Genomic DNA, 18,175 nt, shown 5'->3' with positions numbered 1-18,175 from the left:
AGATAATAGGGACAACTTCTGGAGGAGTCCTGTTAAGCTGACTTGGCTGGAGTGACATAGAAACTCTACAGTCAGTGTCATATCCAACGCATCACCTTAGTGAGTATATTTTGACCTACTCCTTTTTGGGGGTGGGAGGGGGAAGCCCTTTCTCTTCTCCCTGTTCATGCCGCAGTAATGCCAGGAGCAACATAGCAATACCACTTAACAACAGCTTCCAAGAAATCCATGCAAATGCACACCCTGCTACCCCCCATGGAAGGGATCCTGGGATTACTCATAAGTGCAGGTCAACTCTCCCCACCCCCTAACAATCAATGTACTGCCGTGCTACCATTGGGTTGGCTCAATTAATAGATGCGCTTCCATGTCACGGTCATCAACCAAAAAGATGCTGCACCTTAAGGATCTTGTCTTTGACACCTGCCACAAGGATCTTGGTGCTCCGAGAGACTTTTGTGTTGGTCAATAAGATCATTAGAGTTGGCACTCTGAAAACAGAACAAACATTCTGAAATTCATTTTCCTCTTGATAACTGGGCAATGTCCAAGGTTTATTCCACATCCATCAACAAATTTACTCCCCCGTTCATGCCATGGTCAAACAACCTTAATGCATGTAATATCTACACGTACAGGCAGGACCCAATGTATTCCACTATTCCAGAGCCACAAACTCTGCTACATAATTAGGCTCTAGAATCTCCACCTTTTTAAAAAGTGCCTACCTCTTGGGATCATGAAAATAAACTTGAAAATGTGAGGCTAATGTAAACTGATGCAGTGACATCTTCCTGTGTTTTGAGAGCTTTGAGAGCTGTGAACTGCCATTTTGATTTGTCTGCTCTGAAGTCTAATGGTGTCCGTTTTATTATCAACATGGTTAATTGTTTCACTGCTGATCATTTTAGCAGAAACAAAGTTAATTTGCTTCTCACCATTTGTCCCTTTGCGCCCAAAAAATACAAAGACTACTGTACTTAACTGGATTTAAATATTTAAAAATGTATAATCAATAAAACCCTCCATTTTAAAAAAACGTATCTGAAGGTGGTGCCAGGTTTTTACCACAGCACTCTAGACTCCTCTTGTTTAGGTCCATCTCACCTACAGACTGCTCTAACCTAGTCTGGAATGAAGACGAGCAGAGAAACAAGGAGCCAAAACATGAGAGCTTCCCTTCTCTGCTGCATCAAGATGATCTCGGTCAAAGTAGACAGTCTGGTTGTTGGACTATCACCCCTCTAGAACAGGCTGGCTATTTAAGACCATAATCTAACAACATACTTAAGCACGAGAAGTCCTGTTAATGTCAGTAAGCAGGTGCTCAAGTGCTTTGCTGGGTTGGGACTCTGTGCTCTCAGTTACATGTACATTGATACAACTGTTCTGGTTCTACAAATATGACAAACGTGCTTACTGAGATCCATGTTTTTCAGCTAAAATATCTTTCCTTTGAAACACCATTCGTGAGACCAGCCAGCCGGAGACATTAACTGCTAACAGAGCAATTTCATGCACCGTGAAAGATTTTAATGGCATTGGATTATAGTTCATTGGTTGGAGGTATAGAGAGCATTCTGAACCAGGATTTGTTCTCGCTTTACAGCTTGGTTTTTGTACAGTTCTAAAATTCAATATGCAAGAAATTGTGGTTTTGTTTTGTTCTTTTAAAAGGTCATTTGCTGCTAGGAGCTGACTTGATCCTGCTGCCTATAAGGCCATGAAATTAATATTGAACTTTTGCCTTATAATCTAACTTCAGACAATAACCAGACATTTCATTGGCCTCATTCTTCTCCAACCCAAGACAACAAAACTGGTTTTCAAGATATTAAAGCTACCCGATAGGTCCAATACAGGGTTCTGGCTGCAAGATTCCTACTCACACTGTTCAGCATTATTTTGTTACTCTCATACCTTTAGACCATAAACTCTACACAGATATGTTCTGTGTGTGTATATAATTTTAATATTACCTCTTCAGTGATGTGATTTTTCCTGACTGAAATCTGAGTACTCCACCTAAAGTAAAATACATACATAGTCATAGTATGCAACACATCTGAAAATAATAAGTATATAGGGACTTTCATCTGCAGAAACTAACCTACAGCATGAGAAGTTAATTGCAAGAAGCACAGGCAAAACAATGGGCTAGATCCTCAGGTGGTGTGAACAGGCAGAGCTCCATTAACTTCAGAGGGAGATCTGGCCCAAAAATGAGTAACTTGGTGCCTTCACCCTTTGCTTTCCTGTACTGAGGGCCATAGAAAATAAAGAGATATTTCAAATGGAGAGAGTTAGGTTAGAATCAAGTCTTCATTGGTCTAAAATAACAAAGTAAGAATCAAATGAAGACTTCTGGAGTAGATTTAAACACATTAAACACCAGATTCAGCACAGAGTGTGAATATTTGTGAAGAATAACTGTTAGTAACCCAACAGAACCCCACCAGTCAGCAAGCTTGCTACTTCATTATCCACTTCCCAATGTTTTGACAGAGTAGCTGTGATGAAGTCTGATTATTAATAAACACTCTCGCAAAAAGCATCACAGCACACTTGCACATAATAAAGACTAAGGTACAGGCGACCAAGTATGAACGTTTTCCAAAGCATTATACTGCAGCAAGATTTTTTTTTTTAATTTATATTTATTTGCTCCATAATTTGTAAATTCCAGTTATTTCCATGAGGGCTCCTCTTCCAAGGCATTAATGTGAACGAGGGAGATTCATATAGTGAGTCAGAGATTAGTGAATTAAGCCTCCCAACACCCCTGTGAGGCATTACTCCTATTTTACAAATAGGGAATAGGGAAACAAATAGGGAAACAGAGGCACAGAAAGAAAGCATGACTTCAAGGTCAAAGCTAGAATCAGAACTTGGGAGTTTCTGGTTCCTTCCCCCCACTCCATCCAGTTCAACAGACCATTCTCTCTCCCTCCTGAGGAGGCGAAAAGTATTACTAACATTGCTAATGTACGAGAGGTTTATTCTGGGGTAACGTTACCTTCATTCTATGCCATCAATAAGCAGCGAGTTTCTACTAGAGCAGGCTGGCAACAACACAGAGGAAAACTACAGAAGAGGATTTGGTACTAAAATGGTGTAGGGAAGAGGCTTTACTTGTGCTCTTCCCTTTCTAATCCAGTGTCTGCCGAGAGGACAGAGACTGGGGTCGAACAGTCAGTCTGCAGGATGGATTTTGGACACATTTTTATATAGTCAAAACTCCCTGCATAAAGGGCTGTGAGCGATTTGAGAGGCATACTGAAAGCCCACTTAGATTCACTGCAGTCTGCAAGGCCCTTTGGATTCTTTGGTGAAGTGCTACTTAGGAATTGTACCCAGGGCAAATCCCATCCGATCTCCCTGCACCAGCTATGCAGCAGTGTGCGAAGGGGACTGGAAAAGCCATCATTCCCAATGCCCAAGTAGTGGCCTCTTCTACTCTGACAGTGACAGCACCTGTATTCAGAGCCAAAGAGGAATGGATTGAGACTGAAAAATACATACCCCAAGTTGCTACAGAGTTATCCACACCAGAAGGCTTGCCATGGATGACCTGCTCTCCCCGAAAGGCCCATCTGTTAATTAAATCCAACTCCTCCTCAGGCCACCTAAAAGGCAAGAAAACAGTTTAAAACTACTACAAGCGGGCAACATGCCACAGGAACCAAGGAGTCCACTAGCCATAAAGAGCAGCAGGAATCACATGAGCAGACTGAAGCGCAGCATGTCAAGGGGGACACCTCGCGGGGGAGGGGAAATGAACCCCCACACAAATTAACAGGATGAAGTAGTGCTCGGCCCAGTAAAAGCAGCACTGCCATCCAAGATACTATCACCTTCGTATCTAAGCCACACACTTAAGCGCATCTGCTTCTAACAATCACAGGATGGAATCAGTATGAACGCAGCAACCGCTACAGAGCATTGCCACCTTGAAAGCATCACGTGAGGAAATGTTCTGGAAGGTTCCAAGCAGAGCTGTGTGCGTCACTGCTGAGTCTGACTAAATGTCCACCCAAAAAAGGCAGTGTAGCAGTGCAAGCAAAGGGCTGGATCCCTGGAACACCTGGATCTGACAGACTCCTTCTGTGGTCTTGAACGTAACATTGGACTCTTGGCTTCTGGGTCTCTATCAGTAAGAATGGGGATAATACTTCCTTTCCTCACTGATACTGTAATTAGATGTTTAATATGCTTCTTTGCCAGTAGGCATACACGCAGTGCCACTTTTCTTCTTCCCCCTTCCTCGGAGGGGGAGAATCCAGCTGAGAGAGAAGAGCCATCAATGGTTAAGAAAATCATTCTACGTGAGGAACAATCACAGCACCCTAGCAGCTAGGGAAACGAGAAGTACTAAGCACTATTCCTCATGCTTCCCCGTCTGCCTGCTGCATCCACCCGTTGTCTCATCTTAAATTTAAGTTATAAACTCTGCTTGGCAGAGACCATCTCATAGTTATCTGTTTGTATAGTGCCAGGAACAGTGGGGCTCTGGCCTAAAAGCAGTATTGTAATCCATATATTATTACTATTTGTACATGATGTGAAACACAGGATGGAGAAGAGAGGAAAATGGCAGTCATGCACTGGTGAAGATTAACGTTAACTAGAACGTGCAGCGAAAAAGGCCAGCCCTTCAGCAAGGGAGTATTAAAAGCAGGTCAGTATTACAGCTAATTACAACTACTTTTAAACAGTGTTGTTTGTATGATCCATATCCCAAAATGCTTCACAGGATTAAACAGCAGTGAGAAAAATCGAGAGACTTTAGGCATAAGAGGGATAAAGAGATGTTTGCCGATGAGATCTCAGCCGACGAGATCTCAAGGGGTGGGGAGATATAGGAAAACACTGCCAGGAAGCAGGTGGGATCCCAGTATTGGTCCCTTGCTTCAGTATGGTTCACCAACTATTCTCATTGTTACACTAAAGACTGTATGATGCCTACACAAAACCGATGTTCTTCTGCCCTATCAAGTAATTCCTATTTTGGGCCTTGTACTCTAAAAACCTGTCAAATTCATATTCTCACTGCACCAAAAGCTAACTTTGAACTGTACAGACTATAATTGATGCTGAGACATCGGATATTAATATCAGTGTCAATGTGCAACTGTTGGAGCAGTTGTTTTGAGTGCACAACGTGGGTTTGTGGAATTTGCTGAGCATGCAGAACATACGGCACTGTGAATGGACTGGATGTGCGTATATGAGTTCTAAGTATTTATAGAGTGGAGTGGGGTGATGAGGGCTGGAGGGCTCATAAGGAGACATAGAACCTTCAACTGTAGGTTGCTGGTACTGATCCAGATCAGTAGTGTATACAAAATGAGTTGGTGGATCCTGCGGCCTACATCACACAAGCAATGGTCAGAGTTGTCAGCATTGCTGACAGTTACTAGAAAAGAGGCCAAGAATTCAGACGGGTGTGGGGACCGATCTACCTTCTCTCCCATAGCATTAATGTAGAGTCACAGTAATGGAGTAAGGGGGAGGGGGGTTTCATGAATGGCCATTCTCTACTATTTATTGCAGTAGTGCCTACTGCTTTGTGGCTAAACTGAGACCCTTGATCCCAGTACTCTCTGGCCCAGCACCAAATTCTCTTCATACCTCTTATTTAAAGACACAATTCTCAAGGCACATGCAATTTAAGCCTTCTTCTGCTCAGTCACCACTTTATAAAGAGCCATGTTACGGGCATATTGTGTGTCATTAATAAAAACACCCTGTATTGGCTCCCATTGTGCTCCAAATATGAGAGACCAATGCAGTTTGAAATGTTAGATATTAAGGCCTAAAAATCAAGGTCGATAATGGAAATATTAAAATCAATTCCAACTAGAGCGGCATCAAGTGTTGCACCGTAACGTTAATGGATGCAGCTCTCCAAAAGAACACGTGTCTGCCCTTCATGCAGAGATCTTCATCTCACTGGGAGGTGTCTGAGCCTGAACAGCTTGCATTTCACACACAGCTCCTTACTTCACAGCTGCATAATGCAAGGGCGAATATTAAAAGTTGCAAGTGAACAGACTGCACTGTTTGGCAGTGGGGATTAGAATCACAGACCTTTACAAGGGGAAAGAGAGAAAGAAGAGTAGAAATTATATTTCTGTGGAAGGTTAAGCCAACATGTGTAACCTGTGGCTAAAGCACAAATTATCCCAGTCCTGACTCATCACTACTCACTGCCCCATCACAGGGCATTCTTTGGGAGTGATGCTTTCCTCTCCTTCTCTAGGATATTGCACTTCAAGGATACTTTTCATTTGTCACTGTAGTTGACAAGGATGCTGCCAAACATCTGGTCTCAAAACACTTTTGGCTGGTGTCCCTTAACTGCTTGGGGTTGTGACTATTCTTCAAGCAGGATTATTTTCTTAACCATTGATGGCTCTTCTGTCTAATGCTAAACTGGATTCTCCCCCTCTGATGAAGACGGAAGAAGAAAAGGTGTCACCAAGGTGTAGGACTACTGGCATTGACGCATAATTTACTGGGCAATACAACGCCAGGCCCTGCTGGCAAATGCCTCTTGTTACTCATACAGCTTGTAAAGGACAAATGGATACAACTTCCCGAAGAAATCAGAAAGGTTCATTATTGCTCCTCCAGCACCATATATACACTGAACTCTATGGAGAAATAACCACCTTATCCCTCTGTCTGCAACTCAGGGGATGGGCATAGGCACACCCCTGTGCCCATGTAGTGTCTTCAGTGGAGGCTTGTGAACTGGCAATTGCTGTCCTAATTAAACACAAGGACAGATGGTGGGACCCTGCAGGAGGGCTGAAGGGTTGGGAAGGCAAGGACTACGGAAGGGAGATCATGCCAGACCAGTATGGCCAATCTTATGCAGTTGTTGAGGTTAACGGTTACATGGTCTTATTCTTTACCTGCTCAATCAGGTTCAGGGGAAGATCCAAGTTTACAGACCTCACAGCACAAGTGCGTTTTGATGAGAGGGTAGAAGATGGTGAACAGGGCCATAAAGGGGCTTCCATAGATATAGGAATGTATGTTAAGTTTACACGAGTTCACCTATCTTGTTATATTTTTTTCTTCAATGTTAAGTGAAGCCCCTATGAAAGATGACCTCTTGAAGCTTCACTTACCCTTTTGCATTCAAACTGTAACTGAAAATTACACTGCATCCAAACTACAAATTACAATTAAGAGATGCAGATGTTTACACCACTTCCAGTATAATTTGGAAGATGCATTTTTGCTAGTACAGTATGTTGTATGATCAGATAGAAGTTTGCTGAAAAATATATTAGGGGACAGAGGTCTCATTGCTCAGCTCTGTGTACCTGCATAATCTTGTAAGTCATTGCTACAGGCACTAAAGCAGAACATTTTTAACAGGTAATGTCTTGGAATCACATTTTGTATCCTGACACTAGGTCACTAACTTCAAGCCATCAGCTCAGAGAGACAGGAATATGAAGTTAAGAAACAAGCAACATTCATTTGCTTCTCACTGGAGATTTAGGGAACATTATGCTACCCCAATTCTACACACCCAAGATACACAGGCTTTTCAGATGCTTTACCTGACAATGGACTTCTCCTCCTCTAATGGGCAGCCAATGGCTCCACATGCAGTCAACAGGGCAGCTGCCAAACAAACGGAATAGGCAGCACTTGAGCCTAGCCCAGCTCCCGTGGGCAGCTCAGACCACACCACTATCTCCACGCTTGGTATCTGTCTGAAACACATTAAAATGCGTTGCATAAAATGCCAATAACATTCTGGAGATCAAAGGCAACAGATGCAAACTAAAATTGCTGTGATCACACCACCAGCCAACTGGTGGCGTCAGCATACACACAAGTATATGACAGACATGGGCCTCCTGAACTTTCAGCTAGCACAGCTGAGCAGCTTTGCAAATCCATTGTGCTAGAAGAAAGCCTAGCTAAATTGGATTTCTCATTTCCATTGGTTTTTATCCCAGTGCTAGGGGTGATTTATTAATAGAACACCATAAATATACCCTTCAGATTTTTGGAAATATATTTTTAAAACATTTTAAGATCCCACATCAGTAACAGTAGGTTTACATTTTACTATTGTAATAAGCTGGCTAGTATCTGTACTGTTGTCCTCTCTTTGATAGAACTGGAACTGCATATGTGTGTGTAATAGGCTCCCTACTGCTAAAAGCGAAGGAGAATTTCCATTATCTAAAGCGGGAAGGACATGTGGTTTTAGAATAGGCTGATCACAGCTCAACTCCTACTATCGCCAAGATGTTCAGAGCAGCTGTGATATGAAGCCCTATGTAGCTAGAGACCTGTATAATGCTTCAATATTTGATTATTTCACTGCCAAAACTGAGCTCAGGATTGTGTTTCTCTTGCTACAGCTGAGATCATTAGTACGTACAGCCGATCACATTTCTAGAGCCCTCTTAATAGTTTGTAGCATTGTCAACTGTTGTGTTAACCACAGTTAGAAGATTAGCACTATTTCTCAGTTATGACTAATCATGTTTTGGGCATATCCTTGCTGATTTCCAACCCACTCAGCACAATTTAGCCATTTCACCTCAGAGTTACTAACAAGATAAGAGCCTAAGAACACAAAGGAAAATTTCCCTCCTTTAGTTTCTTATTTTAGCTTTAGAGATCTGTAATTTCACAAGAAATTAGAATAGAAATTTAACAGGAACCATGCACACCTAGGATACTGCATTCATTTCTGAGGAGGACTATGTTCTTACCCATATTTAGCTGAAATAGACAGGTACAGATAGAGAAATGCAAGGGTACCAAGGCTCTCAGTGGCTGAAAGTCCAGTAGTGATTCCTGCGAACTCTTTCAGTGCATCCATTTGTTCTGGGCTGGGGCATTTAGATTCATCCAAGCCATCTAGGAAAGCAATCAGTGGTGGAATTATTCATTTACAAAGAAAGCTTAAAAAACATTGTTTCAAATTAGAATGAGATATTTACAAGAATGGCATGTCCAGTAACACTAAATAGAATAAAGACAGCTGCCGCTATGCTTCAGCGCACAAACTGATTACTGGGGGCAGGGGGGAGAGAAGAAACCACCAGCTACACTGAAGAACTCCTTCTTTCATGTCACCCACAGCAACATCATAAATGAAACACCAGGAAAGGGCTCTATCTCTGACTCATACAGAGCCAACCACATTAATTTGTGCTAGGTGTGGTACAAGACATACAAGTCTTACAGTATAGGTGGGTGTGGAGGCAGGTGATTACAGATTTCTACAACAAGTGACTGGTACAGGACACTTTGCAAGACAAGACACTGAACTACAGGGACCCTTGGGGTTTGCTGATAAAGCACCTACATGCTAACCTAGAGAGACTTTATTCTGTCCCCTTTTAAATGGGGCATGCTAGAATCATAGTAGTTAAGATGGAACAAGCTCCTGCTGATGCAGATCGCTTGTGTCTCACCCAGCGCATCTGCTGCCTGCGGACTATGAGGACCAGTTAAAACACTGGCTCTGGGAGTGTGAATACACTTAGTAAATCCAGCTACCTGATTTGGTGGGAGAGGGAAGCCTAATCAGTTAAACCCACTGTAGCTTCTAGCCACCTGCTGACCAACAACACTCATTAACACACGAGATGGTTGCCCAGCACATGCAAAGTGCAATAGTCGGTTGGGGTACGATCCGACACACATCAGAAAAGAGGATGAAGCCAGGGGTTTCATGATTTTAAAATATATGGACATGCACTGCCATTGTTCTAACAGCACTTGCCTGAAAATGCCGTTAGCAGTGTCCGGAGCCGGACGGCTTCCCAGTTTAAACTGGTTCCAATATTAGGCAAGCATATCAAGACCTTTCCATTATTACTGGGTCTAATTTGAAGGAACGTTCTCAGGTTCAAGGCCACTGCCAAAGCTGCCTGCACACAAAAAAAAGCGAGACGTGAGTGAGGGGGCAGAGACACTGTGCAGAACAGCCAGCAAAAGGTTCACGGCTGCCCCTCAACTAAGGGCCTTTCACCGTCCGGCTGCCAGCGGCAGCCCCGCGCTTTACCTTGCCATGCACGACAGCATGCTCCCCGTGGAGAATAGCTTTCCCCGGGGCAGAGAGCGTCAGCGGCTTGGCCAGCATGTCCGCTGCTTCGCCTGCGAAGGGAAAAAGGCAAGAGGCCTCTGAAGGGCTCGTGCTGGGCCGATCCCTCAACGGCCCAAGTCTCCCGATCGCCCTCGGCACCAGGGCCCGGGCCCAGCCCCCCACGCCACAGGCCTCCGGCGCCCCGCCCCCCCCCACGCCCCCAGCGGCGCCCCCCACAGCGGCACCGCGGGGGCGGGGCCTCCGGCCGGGGAGACGCCTGGGCCTCCAGCCCGACGCCCACCAGGGCCTGAGGCCCCGGCCGCGGTAGCGGAGGCCCCGCACCCCGGCCCCGCCCCGCACCTGCGCCGGGGCTCGTCTGTCAGCAGCCCGGCTCACCGCCTCACAGGCTCGATTGCTGCCCCGGGAGCTCCCCGATAGGCCCCTCAGCGCCCAATGGGGACCCGGCGCCTGTCCCACGTGACACGGCCGAACCAACCACTGGGCCGCCCCGGGGAGGCGAGATTCCTGTCGGACCAATGGGGAGCGGGCCGGGTCGGGTCGGGTGACAGCGCCTGCCGCGGCCACGGCGGCCGAGAGGGGTCAGCGGGAGCGGGGATCGGCTAGGCCGGGTCAGAGCTCAGGGCACGGAGGCCGAGGAGGGGTCGCGGCAGCCCCATGGCGGCGGCGCTGGGCCGGGGCTGCCGCTGGCTGGCGCTGTGCAGGCCGCTCCGGGCCTGGCCGCGGGCCCGGGGCCACCGTCAGCAGGGCGAGCCGGCCAGGTGAGCGGGGCGGGGCGCTGCGGGAGCCGGAGAGAGGCCCCGGCTCGCACCCTCCCCGCTCCGGGTGGGGCAGCGCCGAGCTTCTCCCCCCCCCCCCCCATTCCTCCCGCCCCTCAGCCCTGGGCCGCCCCTGGGGCTGCGCCGAGCTTCTCTCCCCCCCCCCCCCATTCCTCCCGCCCCTCAGCCCTGGGCCGCCCCTGGGGCAGCGCCGAGCTTCTCCCCCCCCCCCATTCCTCCCGCCCCTCAGCCCTGGGCCGCCCCTGGGGCAGCGCCGAGCTTCTCCCCCCCCCCCATTCCTCCCGCCCCTCAGCCCTGGGCCGCCCCCTGGGGCAGCGCCGAGTTTCTCCCCCCCCCCCCCGCCCCTCAGCCCTGGGCCGCCCCTGGGGCAGCGCCGAGCTTCTCCCCCCCCCCCCCCATTCCTCCCGCTCCTCAGCCCTGGGCCGCCTCTGGGGCTGCGCCGAGTTTCTCCCCCCCCCCTCCCCGCCCCTCAGCCCTGGGCCGCCCCTGGGGCAGCGCCGAGCTTCTCTCCCCCCCCCCCCATTCCTCCCGCCCCTCAGCCCTGGGCTGCCCCTGGGGCAGCGCCGAGTTTCTCCCCCCCCCCCGCCCCTCAGCCCTAGGCCGCCCCTGGGGCAGCGCCGAGCTTCTCCCCCCCCCCCCCCCATTCCTCCCGCCCCTCAGCCCTGGGCCGCCTCTGGGGCAGCGCCGAGCTTCTCTCCCCCCCCCCCCATTCCTCCCGCCCCTCAGCCCTGGGCCGCCCCTGGGGCAGCGCCGAGCTTCTCCCCCCCCCCCATTCCTCCCGCCCCTCAGCCCTGGGCCGCCCCCTGGGGCTGCGCCAAGCTTCTCTCCCCCCCCCCCCATTCCTCCCGCCCCTCAGCCCTGGGCCGCCCCTGGGGCAGCGCCGAGCTTCTCTCCCCCCCCCCCCCATTCCTCCCGCCCCTCAGCCCTGGGCTGCCCCTGGGGCAGCGCCGAGTTTCTCCCCCCCCCCCGCCCCTCAGCCCTAGGCCGCCCCTGGGGCAGCGCCGAGCTTCTCCCCCCCCCCCCCATTCCTCCCGCCCCTCAGCCCTGGGCCGCCTCTGGGGCAGCGCCGAGCTTCTCTCCCCCCCCCCCCATTCCTCCCGCCCCTCAGCCCTGGGCCGCCCCTGGGGCAGCGCCGAGCTTCTCCCCCCCCCCCATTCCTCCCGCCCCTCAGCCCTGGGCCGCCCCCTGGGGCTGCGCCAAGCTTCTCTCCCCCCCCCCCCATTCCTCCCGCCCCTCAGCCCTGGGCCGCCCCTGGGGCAGCGCCGAGCTTCTCCCCCCCCCCCATTCCTCCCGCCCCTCAGCCCTGGGCCGCCCCTGGGGCAGCGCCGAGCTTCTCTTCCCCCCCCCCCCCATTCCTCCCGCCCCTCAGCCCTGGGCCGCCCCTGGGGCAGCGCCGAGCTTCTCCCCCCCCCCCATTCCTCCCGCCCCTCAGCCCTGGGCCGCCCCTGGGGCAGTGCCGAGCTTCTCCCCCCCCCCCCATTCCTCCCGCCCCTCAGCCCTGGGCCGCCCCCTGGGGCTGCGCCAAGCTTCTCTCCCCCCCCCCCCCCCATTCCTCCCGCCCCTCAGCCCTGGGCCGCCCCTGGGGCAGCGCCGAGCTTCTCTCCCCCCCCCCCCCATTCCTCCCGCCCCTCAGCCCTGGGCTGCCCCTGGGGCAGCGCCGAGTTTCTCCCCCGCCCCTCAGCCCTGGGCCGCCCCTGGGGCAGCGCCGAGCTTCTCCCCCCCCCCCATTCCTCCCGCCCCTCAGCCCTGGGCCGCCCCTGGGGCTGCGCCGAGTTTCTCACCCCCCCCATTCCTCCCGCCCCTCAGCCCTGGGCCGCCCCTGGGGCAGCGCCGAGCTTTCACCCCCCCCCTCCCCGCAGGGCCTGGGCCGCCCCCTGGGGCTGCGCTGAGCTTCTCCCACCCCCACCGTGCCCAGGCTGCTTCCCCCTCCCCAACGCCCCAGCTCTGGGTCGCTCCTGTGTCTGACACAATAGTTCATATGAAAGAAAAACACCACACTTCTTAGGATCCCCCTGCCCTGAACCGGCCCACGGCAGCGTGAACCGGGGTGTCCCCGCTAGCGGTCCAAAGCAGAACTCGCCCTTGGGCCCCAGTTGTCTTCCCGTGCTCTCTGCTACGAGGAAAGGGGGAGATGGGGGCAGTAACCGGGGCAGTGCTTGGAGAGCCTGGCCTTACCAGCAGATACAGCGGTGCGGCTCCCTCTCTATAAATAGAGTCGTCAGCTTGCCAACAACTGCATGTTAAAAAGTCATTTCTGCTAAACTCGTAACGGTTCCATTTTGTGTCTAGCCTGGAAATCAAACCCAAGACAACCCGCGTTCCAAAGATTTACACAAAAACAGGAGACAAAGGTAGGGTCTGGGCTGCACTTAAAACCTAGAAGCCACAATATCATCATAGCGGGGTAAAAATATAACAAACAACAAAGGCCATTACATAGCATTTTATATTCCCAAAACATAGTTCTGAATTAATTTTAATGTACTAGCCAATTTAATTCATGTCAGGTTGTAATGAATGCTTGTCTAATACAGCAGATAAGCCCCCGGGTGCTCTGACATGCTATTTATTTAGAATTGTCAGATGACTTTCTAGCAATCACCACAGGGAGAGCTTCTTGAACTGTCTGTAGTCCCTACAGAAATTAAATGGTTGTTTTCCTCTTCCATGTGCCCTCTTCGTGCCCAGCACAATTTGTGTTTAAAAAAAAATCTTGACTCTACACCTTCAGTGAACCTTTGACTGTCCTGTGCGTGCTGGGCTGTTCCTACATTTGCAAGGGGAGCCAGGGGAGGTTATGGTGTCTTAATTAAAGTAAGACACAGGCCCATGGGTTAGTTGGAAAAAGTCTTTGGCACGTTGCTTTGTTGGTCTGTGACACCGTCACCAGACAGAAAGAAACTGATATTCGGTGGGGGTCCATCACTGGTTGTGTCACAGAAGCAATCAGCTGACACCTGTTCAGTGGTAGAGGCCCTGGAGATTTAGGGTCTTATAAATCGAAGGCTGCTGCTACCTGGGTGTCAACCTAGCACAGACTGCAGTGAGTTTTCATATTGTAAAATTTGCAGCTTTGTCTGTTCCAATCCCTTTTCCTCTTGTTGCTATTGATTGTTTTTAAAGGGTTTTCCAGCACATACACTGGGGAGAGGCGATCTAAAGATGATCAGGTCTTTGAAGCTTTGGGAACAACAGATGAATTGAGTTCTGCTATTGGGTAACAAAACTGCGAATTCTATCTTTGACTTTTGTTTACTGGGGTATTGCTAAAGCTCTTATCTGAAGAGACAGTGCCAAAAAGTTTGTTGTCTTTACTTACCTTGATAAGCTGATACCTGACAGTCATGAACACTGCAGACATAGAACAAGGCCTACAAGCCCATCCAGTGATGTAAAGATGCAGCAAAGCTTGAGAAGTCTGTTCTGATGGGAGAATGTACACTCTTTATTCTTGGTGTTCTTGGGGTTGTTTTCTTTTTAAAGGGAGAAGGTGGATATATTGTCAGCCTGTGGGAGAAATTGTAAATACATCCTGAGTCAAATTCACTGGAGAGCTACATTGGCAAAAAAAAGTGTGCCCAACCATAATATTCATTCAGTCTCATCTCTCTCTTTGTTTAAGAGAATTTGCTTCTTGATCAATAAAAACTTGCTAGTGGATCAGCTGTGTCCACACTCTGCAGTTCCTGAGTATAGGAAGAAACATACTTCATTTGTACCTCTGATTTATATGGACAAAATTCAGAAAGCAGCAGATGGTCATGCAGATATGCTTCTGAATTGGTGTTTTCTTTTTAGGTGTTGTGAGTCCTACTTTGTTCCATGTTGCAAAGCAATGCTCCTTGTGAACCTGTGCATGTAATATTGAGTGTACAATGAGCCATAAATATATGCTATATGTGCCAAACAAGTCTCCTCTGTTCTAGAGCTAACTCTCTGCTTCATCTTAATCTAGGGTTGCTAGTGAATTAAGCCAGGAAAGTGGCCACACATTTGTCGAACAACTTCACAAAGTGAGTAGTAACTACATGCTCTATGTCTAACATGACCATTAAATCTGTATTATTAGAATGCTGAGTTCTTAAACTCTTGGTTTAAAATTTTAAAGCCACCCAGGAGATTTAGGCTTGTAGGTCCCATTGCATTCAGTGGGAATTTTGCATAAATCCTTTAGGCAGACTTGAAAATCTCTTGGTTATGTGAAGAAACAAGATGCTTCTTTCTATCTGTACTGAAAAGGAAATCAGTTGAACGTGTGTGTGAGATTGAGATGGTTCATCTTCATTATTATGCACCATCTTGGGCACAGATTAAGCCTTGTTGTTATGCATTCTCAAATTGAAACCAAGAGAACATAAATACTAAGCCAAGCTGCCTGAGATCAAAAGAACTGTGTATCACAGTGGAAAACAGCTCATGCGGAGGGTACATTTGGCATTTACTAATTAGCATCACACTGCAGAAGTGGTCAATGTCACCTGATTAAAGGCTCTGAGGATCCGTACCACACTGCCTCTAGAATGTCTTATTGGAGTGTCAAATGTCATCTCTGCGAGTGTAATTTCATTGTCTATGCTTTGATTGTAATGCATACTTTCATTTTTCTCTACCTATTACCGTCCTTAGGTCCAGTGTATGCTGCAGGACGTTGGTTCCAACATTGCAACTCCTCTCTCCTCGGCCAGGGAGGCTCACTTAAGTAATCCTCAAATCATTTTCCCTACAGAGATAATAGCTCTGTATCTTTAAAAAAATGCCCTTGTTGTAGGTCAAGTTGTTTATTTAGTGATACTACTTGTGCACTTCTGTGAGCGTTTGCTGTAGAAGAGGGAATCTGTGGGAGACAAGTGTAAATTTTTTACACGTCTCTAATGAGTACTTAGTATGACAAATGTAAAATGCAAGATCCATTTTGTGGATGGATTTATTTGTTTCCTCTTTCCCCCTGTAGAACAAACATCATTTAGTGAAAAGCCAGTGCTGGAGCTGGAGCAGTGGATTGATAAATACTCAGACCAACTTCCACCTCTCACTGCTTTCATTTTGCCTGTAGGTATTGGCTCATACTTTTTACTGAACTGAAACTCTTTGCTAGGTATTTGATTGAAGACTTAATCAGAAACCCACTGTTAATTGATATTAAACATTGGGTAGTTCTTGAGGTCGGTCCACCACATGCTGTTCTCTTCTAGTGTTTGTACAAATACAGGAAGGCTGTAGGGCTGGAAGAGATTGAGCTAACCCTCCTCTGTCTCCATCTGCAACTGAATTTAAATGTCCAGCAGAAATGTCCCATTCAGATGTATATTATAGCTTCTGTAAGTGTCCAGTAGGGCTTTATTTTGTGTACAATGTCGTATGTTTAAGTTCTGTGCAGCTGGGTGGCTGTATGTGGCTTCTGATACAAGGCACTTATGCGTTTTTAATGTTGTTTCAGTCTGGAGGTAAAAGTAGTTCTGCTCTTCATTTCTCCAGAGCGGTCTGCCGAAGAGCAGAGAGGTGGTAAGTATAAGAATAAGGCTGAGGGAAAAGGCCTTCTGAGCCCTGGTAGTTGCTGCAGCTTCTGAGCCATTTAAAACTGTATCTGATGCGATTGATCTTAAGGCAAATGCTGTTAGAATTGCAGCAAAACTTGAGATAAAGATTTGTTTAATTAAAGAGCTCTCCTGTAGCTTTTTGATGCTATCACAGCAAAAAAGCTGGCTTCAGCCTTTGGAGTCAGCTGTACTGGATCCTGTGGGAGCAACAGGCAATTTATTCTGTAAGATAGCATATACAGACTTTTATAACTGAACAACATGATCTCGGCTGCAAAAAAAAAAAAAAAAAAATCTTATGGCCTCTTGTTAAAAAGCAATTAGTGTAAAACATGCATATCAACATAAGAGCTGTAGAAAGCCAAAAGAGTGAGTCCAGTACTGTAGGGGAATAATGAGTTTAGCGGTGTATAGTCACGGATAATAATTATTCTTACAAACTGCTACCATCGATACTGATGCTTGTTCACATAACAGGTTCTCTCTCTCTTCTACATTCTATACAGAAGCAAAATCTGAGCTGAAGCACTGTTTTTCATTGATTGGTTAAAGCATGTAGCAATCCCTGGATTTTATGGTCAGAGTTAATTTTTAGACTATAAGTCCAGTACAGAAGGGATTAAACTGGAAATTAATACTGAGGCTGTACTGACCACTCAAGGTTTTGAGCATCTCCAAACCTCAAAGACCCATCTATTATTAAGCTGTGTATTCAGAATAATAGATTAAACATAACATGAAATTGTTATTCACTCTCCTTTTTAGCATTGTTCCTTTAGTACAAGCAGGAGAGGCAGATGCAAATGTGGCCAAATACTTGAACAGGTAAAACAGATTCTGTCATTCTTAATTGCCATAAAGGCTTCAGAGACTGTACATTGTGGTTTCCTTTAATATTCAAGGGGAGAACAGCAGGGGTACCCCAGAGAAGCTCTCACTTCAGGTTAAGATTTTAACTTGTCTACGTTTTAACTGGGCTCCTGTGGGAACAATCATTTGAATGCCATTTTGGGGATCATTTCTGTTTTCTCGGTCTCCTGTTGCTTTGTTTTACCTGCAGCTCCCAGTGCTGTAATTCAGTACGCTCTTTTTTTTTAATAGATGTATGTAGCACTAGATACAAGCATATCTGATGATAAACGCACATTTCTTAACTACTTTCTCTCCTTGCTTTCCAGACTTAGTGATTTTCTCTTCATTTTGGCACGTTATGCTGCAATGAAGGAAGGGAAGAAAGAGAAAATATATACAAAAAGTGAAACATAAATTGGAGATGAGACTATACTTTCTAGATCATGAAAAGCTAAATCCAGCCAAGTTTTCATTCTGCAGGCAAGACGGAGAGGAGAATTCAAAATGTGAATTGCCACCAATTCCCCCCAATAAAATCATTCAAGAACTTGTTTATAACACTGTAGAAAACATGCAGCCATTCTGTAAAACTCACCATCTTTGAGCTAGCTTCCAGATCAAGGCGTCAGATTCTGAACTGTTTTCGAAACTGCTTCACATTGTGTTTGACTCAGGCTGGGGTGTGAGCTCATAGGCTTCAAAAGCTTCAGAAAAACTATACCATCTTTACAAACACAGTGTAATGCTCAGAGCAGTGGCAGGTGTGATTGAAAGCTCTCTGATAAAAGGAAGAGAGAAAAAGCATTTATCTGCTTGTAAAGGTTTAGAGTACTTAACAGAAACAGGAAGCGTGCACAGATTCAGGAGCCCAGTCCAGAAGCTCTGAAAAATAAATGTGATTTACTTACACCAAA

The 18,175-nt window shown here is 47.6% G+C and overlaps 2 protein-coding genes across 2 annotated transcripts in view; one reads left to right on the top strand and one right to left on the bottom strand.

Annotated features, from left to right (window-relative positions):
• MVK (mevalonate kinase) overlaps window positions 1-10,518 on the bottom strand; it is a 20,815-nt gene extending 10,297 nt beyond the window's left edge. The window contains exons 1-8 of the mRNA XM_048821507.2: window positions 10,436-10,518; window positions 10,055-10,146; window positions 9,773-9,920; window positions 8,754-8,901; window positions 7,581-7,736; window positions 3,523-3,626; window positions 1,980-2,025; window positions 401-491 (exon numbers count right to left, since the gene is read on the bottom strand). Of these exons, the coding sequence (XP_048677464.2) occupies window positions 401-491; window positions 1,980-2,025; window positions 3,523-3,626; window positions 7,581-7,736; window positions 8,754-8,901; window positions 9,773-9,920; window positions 10,055-10,132 (771 nt within the window). The 5' untranslated portion in view covers window positions 10,133-10,146; window positions 10,436-10,518. The remainder of the gene's footprint in view (window positions 1-400; window positions 492-1,979; window positions 2,026-3,522; window positions 3,627-7,580; window positions 7,737-8,753; window positions 8,902-9,772; window positions 9,921-10,054; window positions 10,147-10,435) is intronic.
• Window positions 10,514-18,175, top strand: MMAB (metabolism of cobalamin associated B). Its single transcript, XM_048821511.2, is given in 11 exon segments — window positions 10,514-10,626; window positions 10,628-10,700; window positions 10,703-10,854; window positions 13,162-13,223; window positions 13,996-14,089; window positions 14,828-14,885; window positions 15,499-15,571; window positions 15,824-15,921; window positions 16,310-16,374; window positions 17,175-17,234; window positions 17,588-18,175. Coding segments are annotated over 11 exon segments (921 nt in total). The 5' UTR covers window positions 10,514-10,528; the 3' UTR covers window positions 17,676-18,175.

The sequence above is a fragment of the Caretta caretta genome, chromosome 15, assembly GCF_965140235.1.
Source record: "Caretta caretta isolate rCarCar2 chromosome 15, rCarCar1.hap1, whole genome shotgun sequence".
NCBI classification, from domain to species: domain Eukaryota; kingdom Metazoa; phylum Chordata; order Testudines; family Cheloniidae; genus Caretta; species Caretta caretta.
The sequence above is the reverse complement of the archived record's forward strand: the minus strand, read 5'-3'. Positions and strand labels throughout refer to the sequence as shown.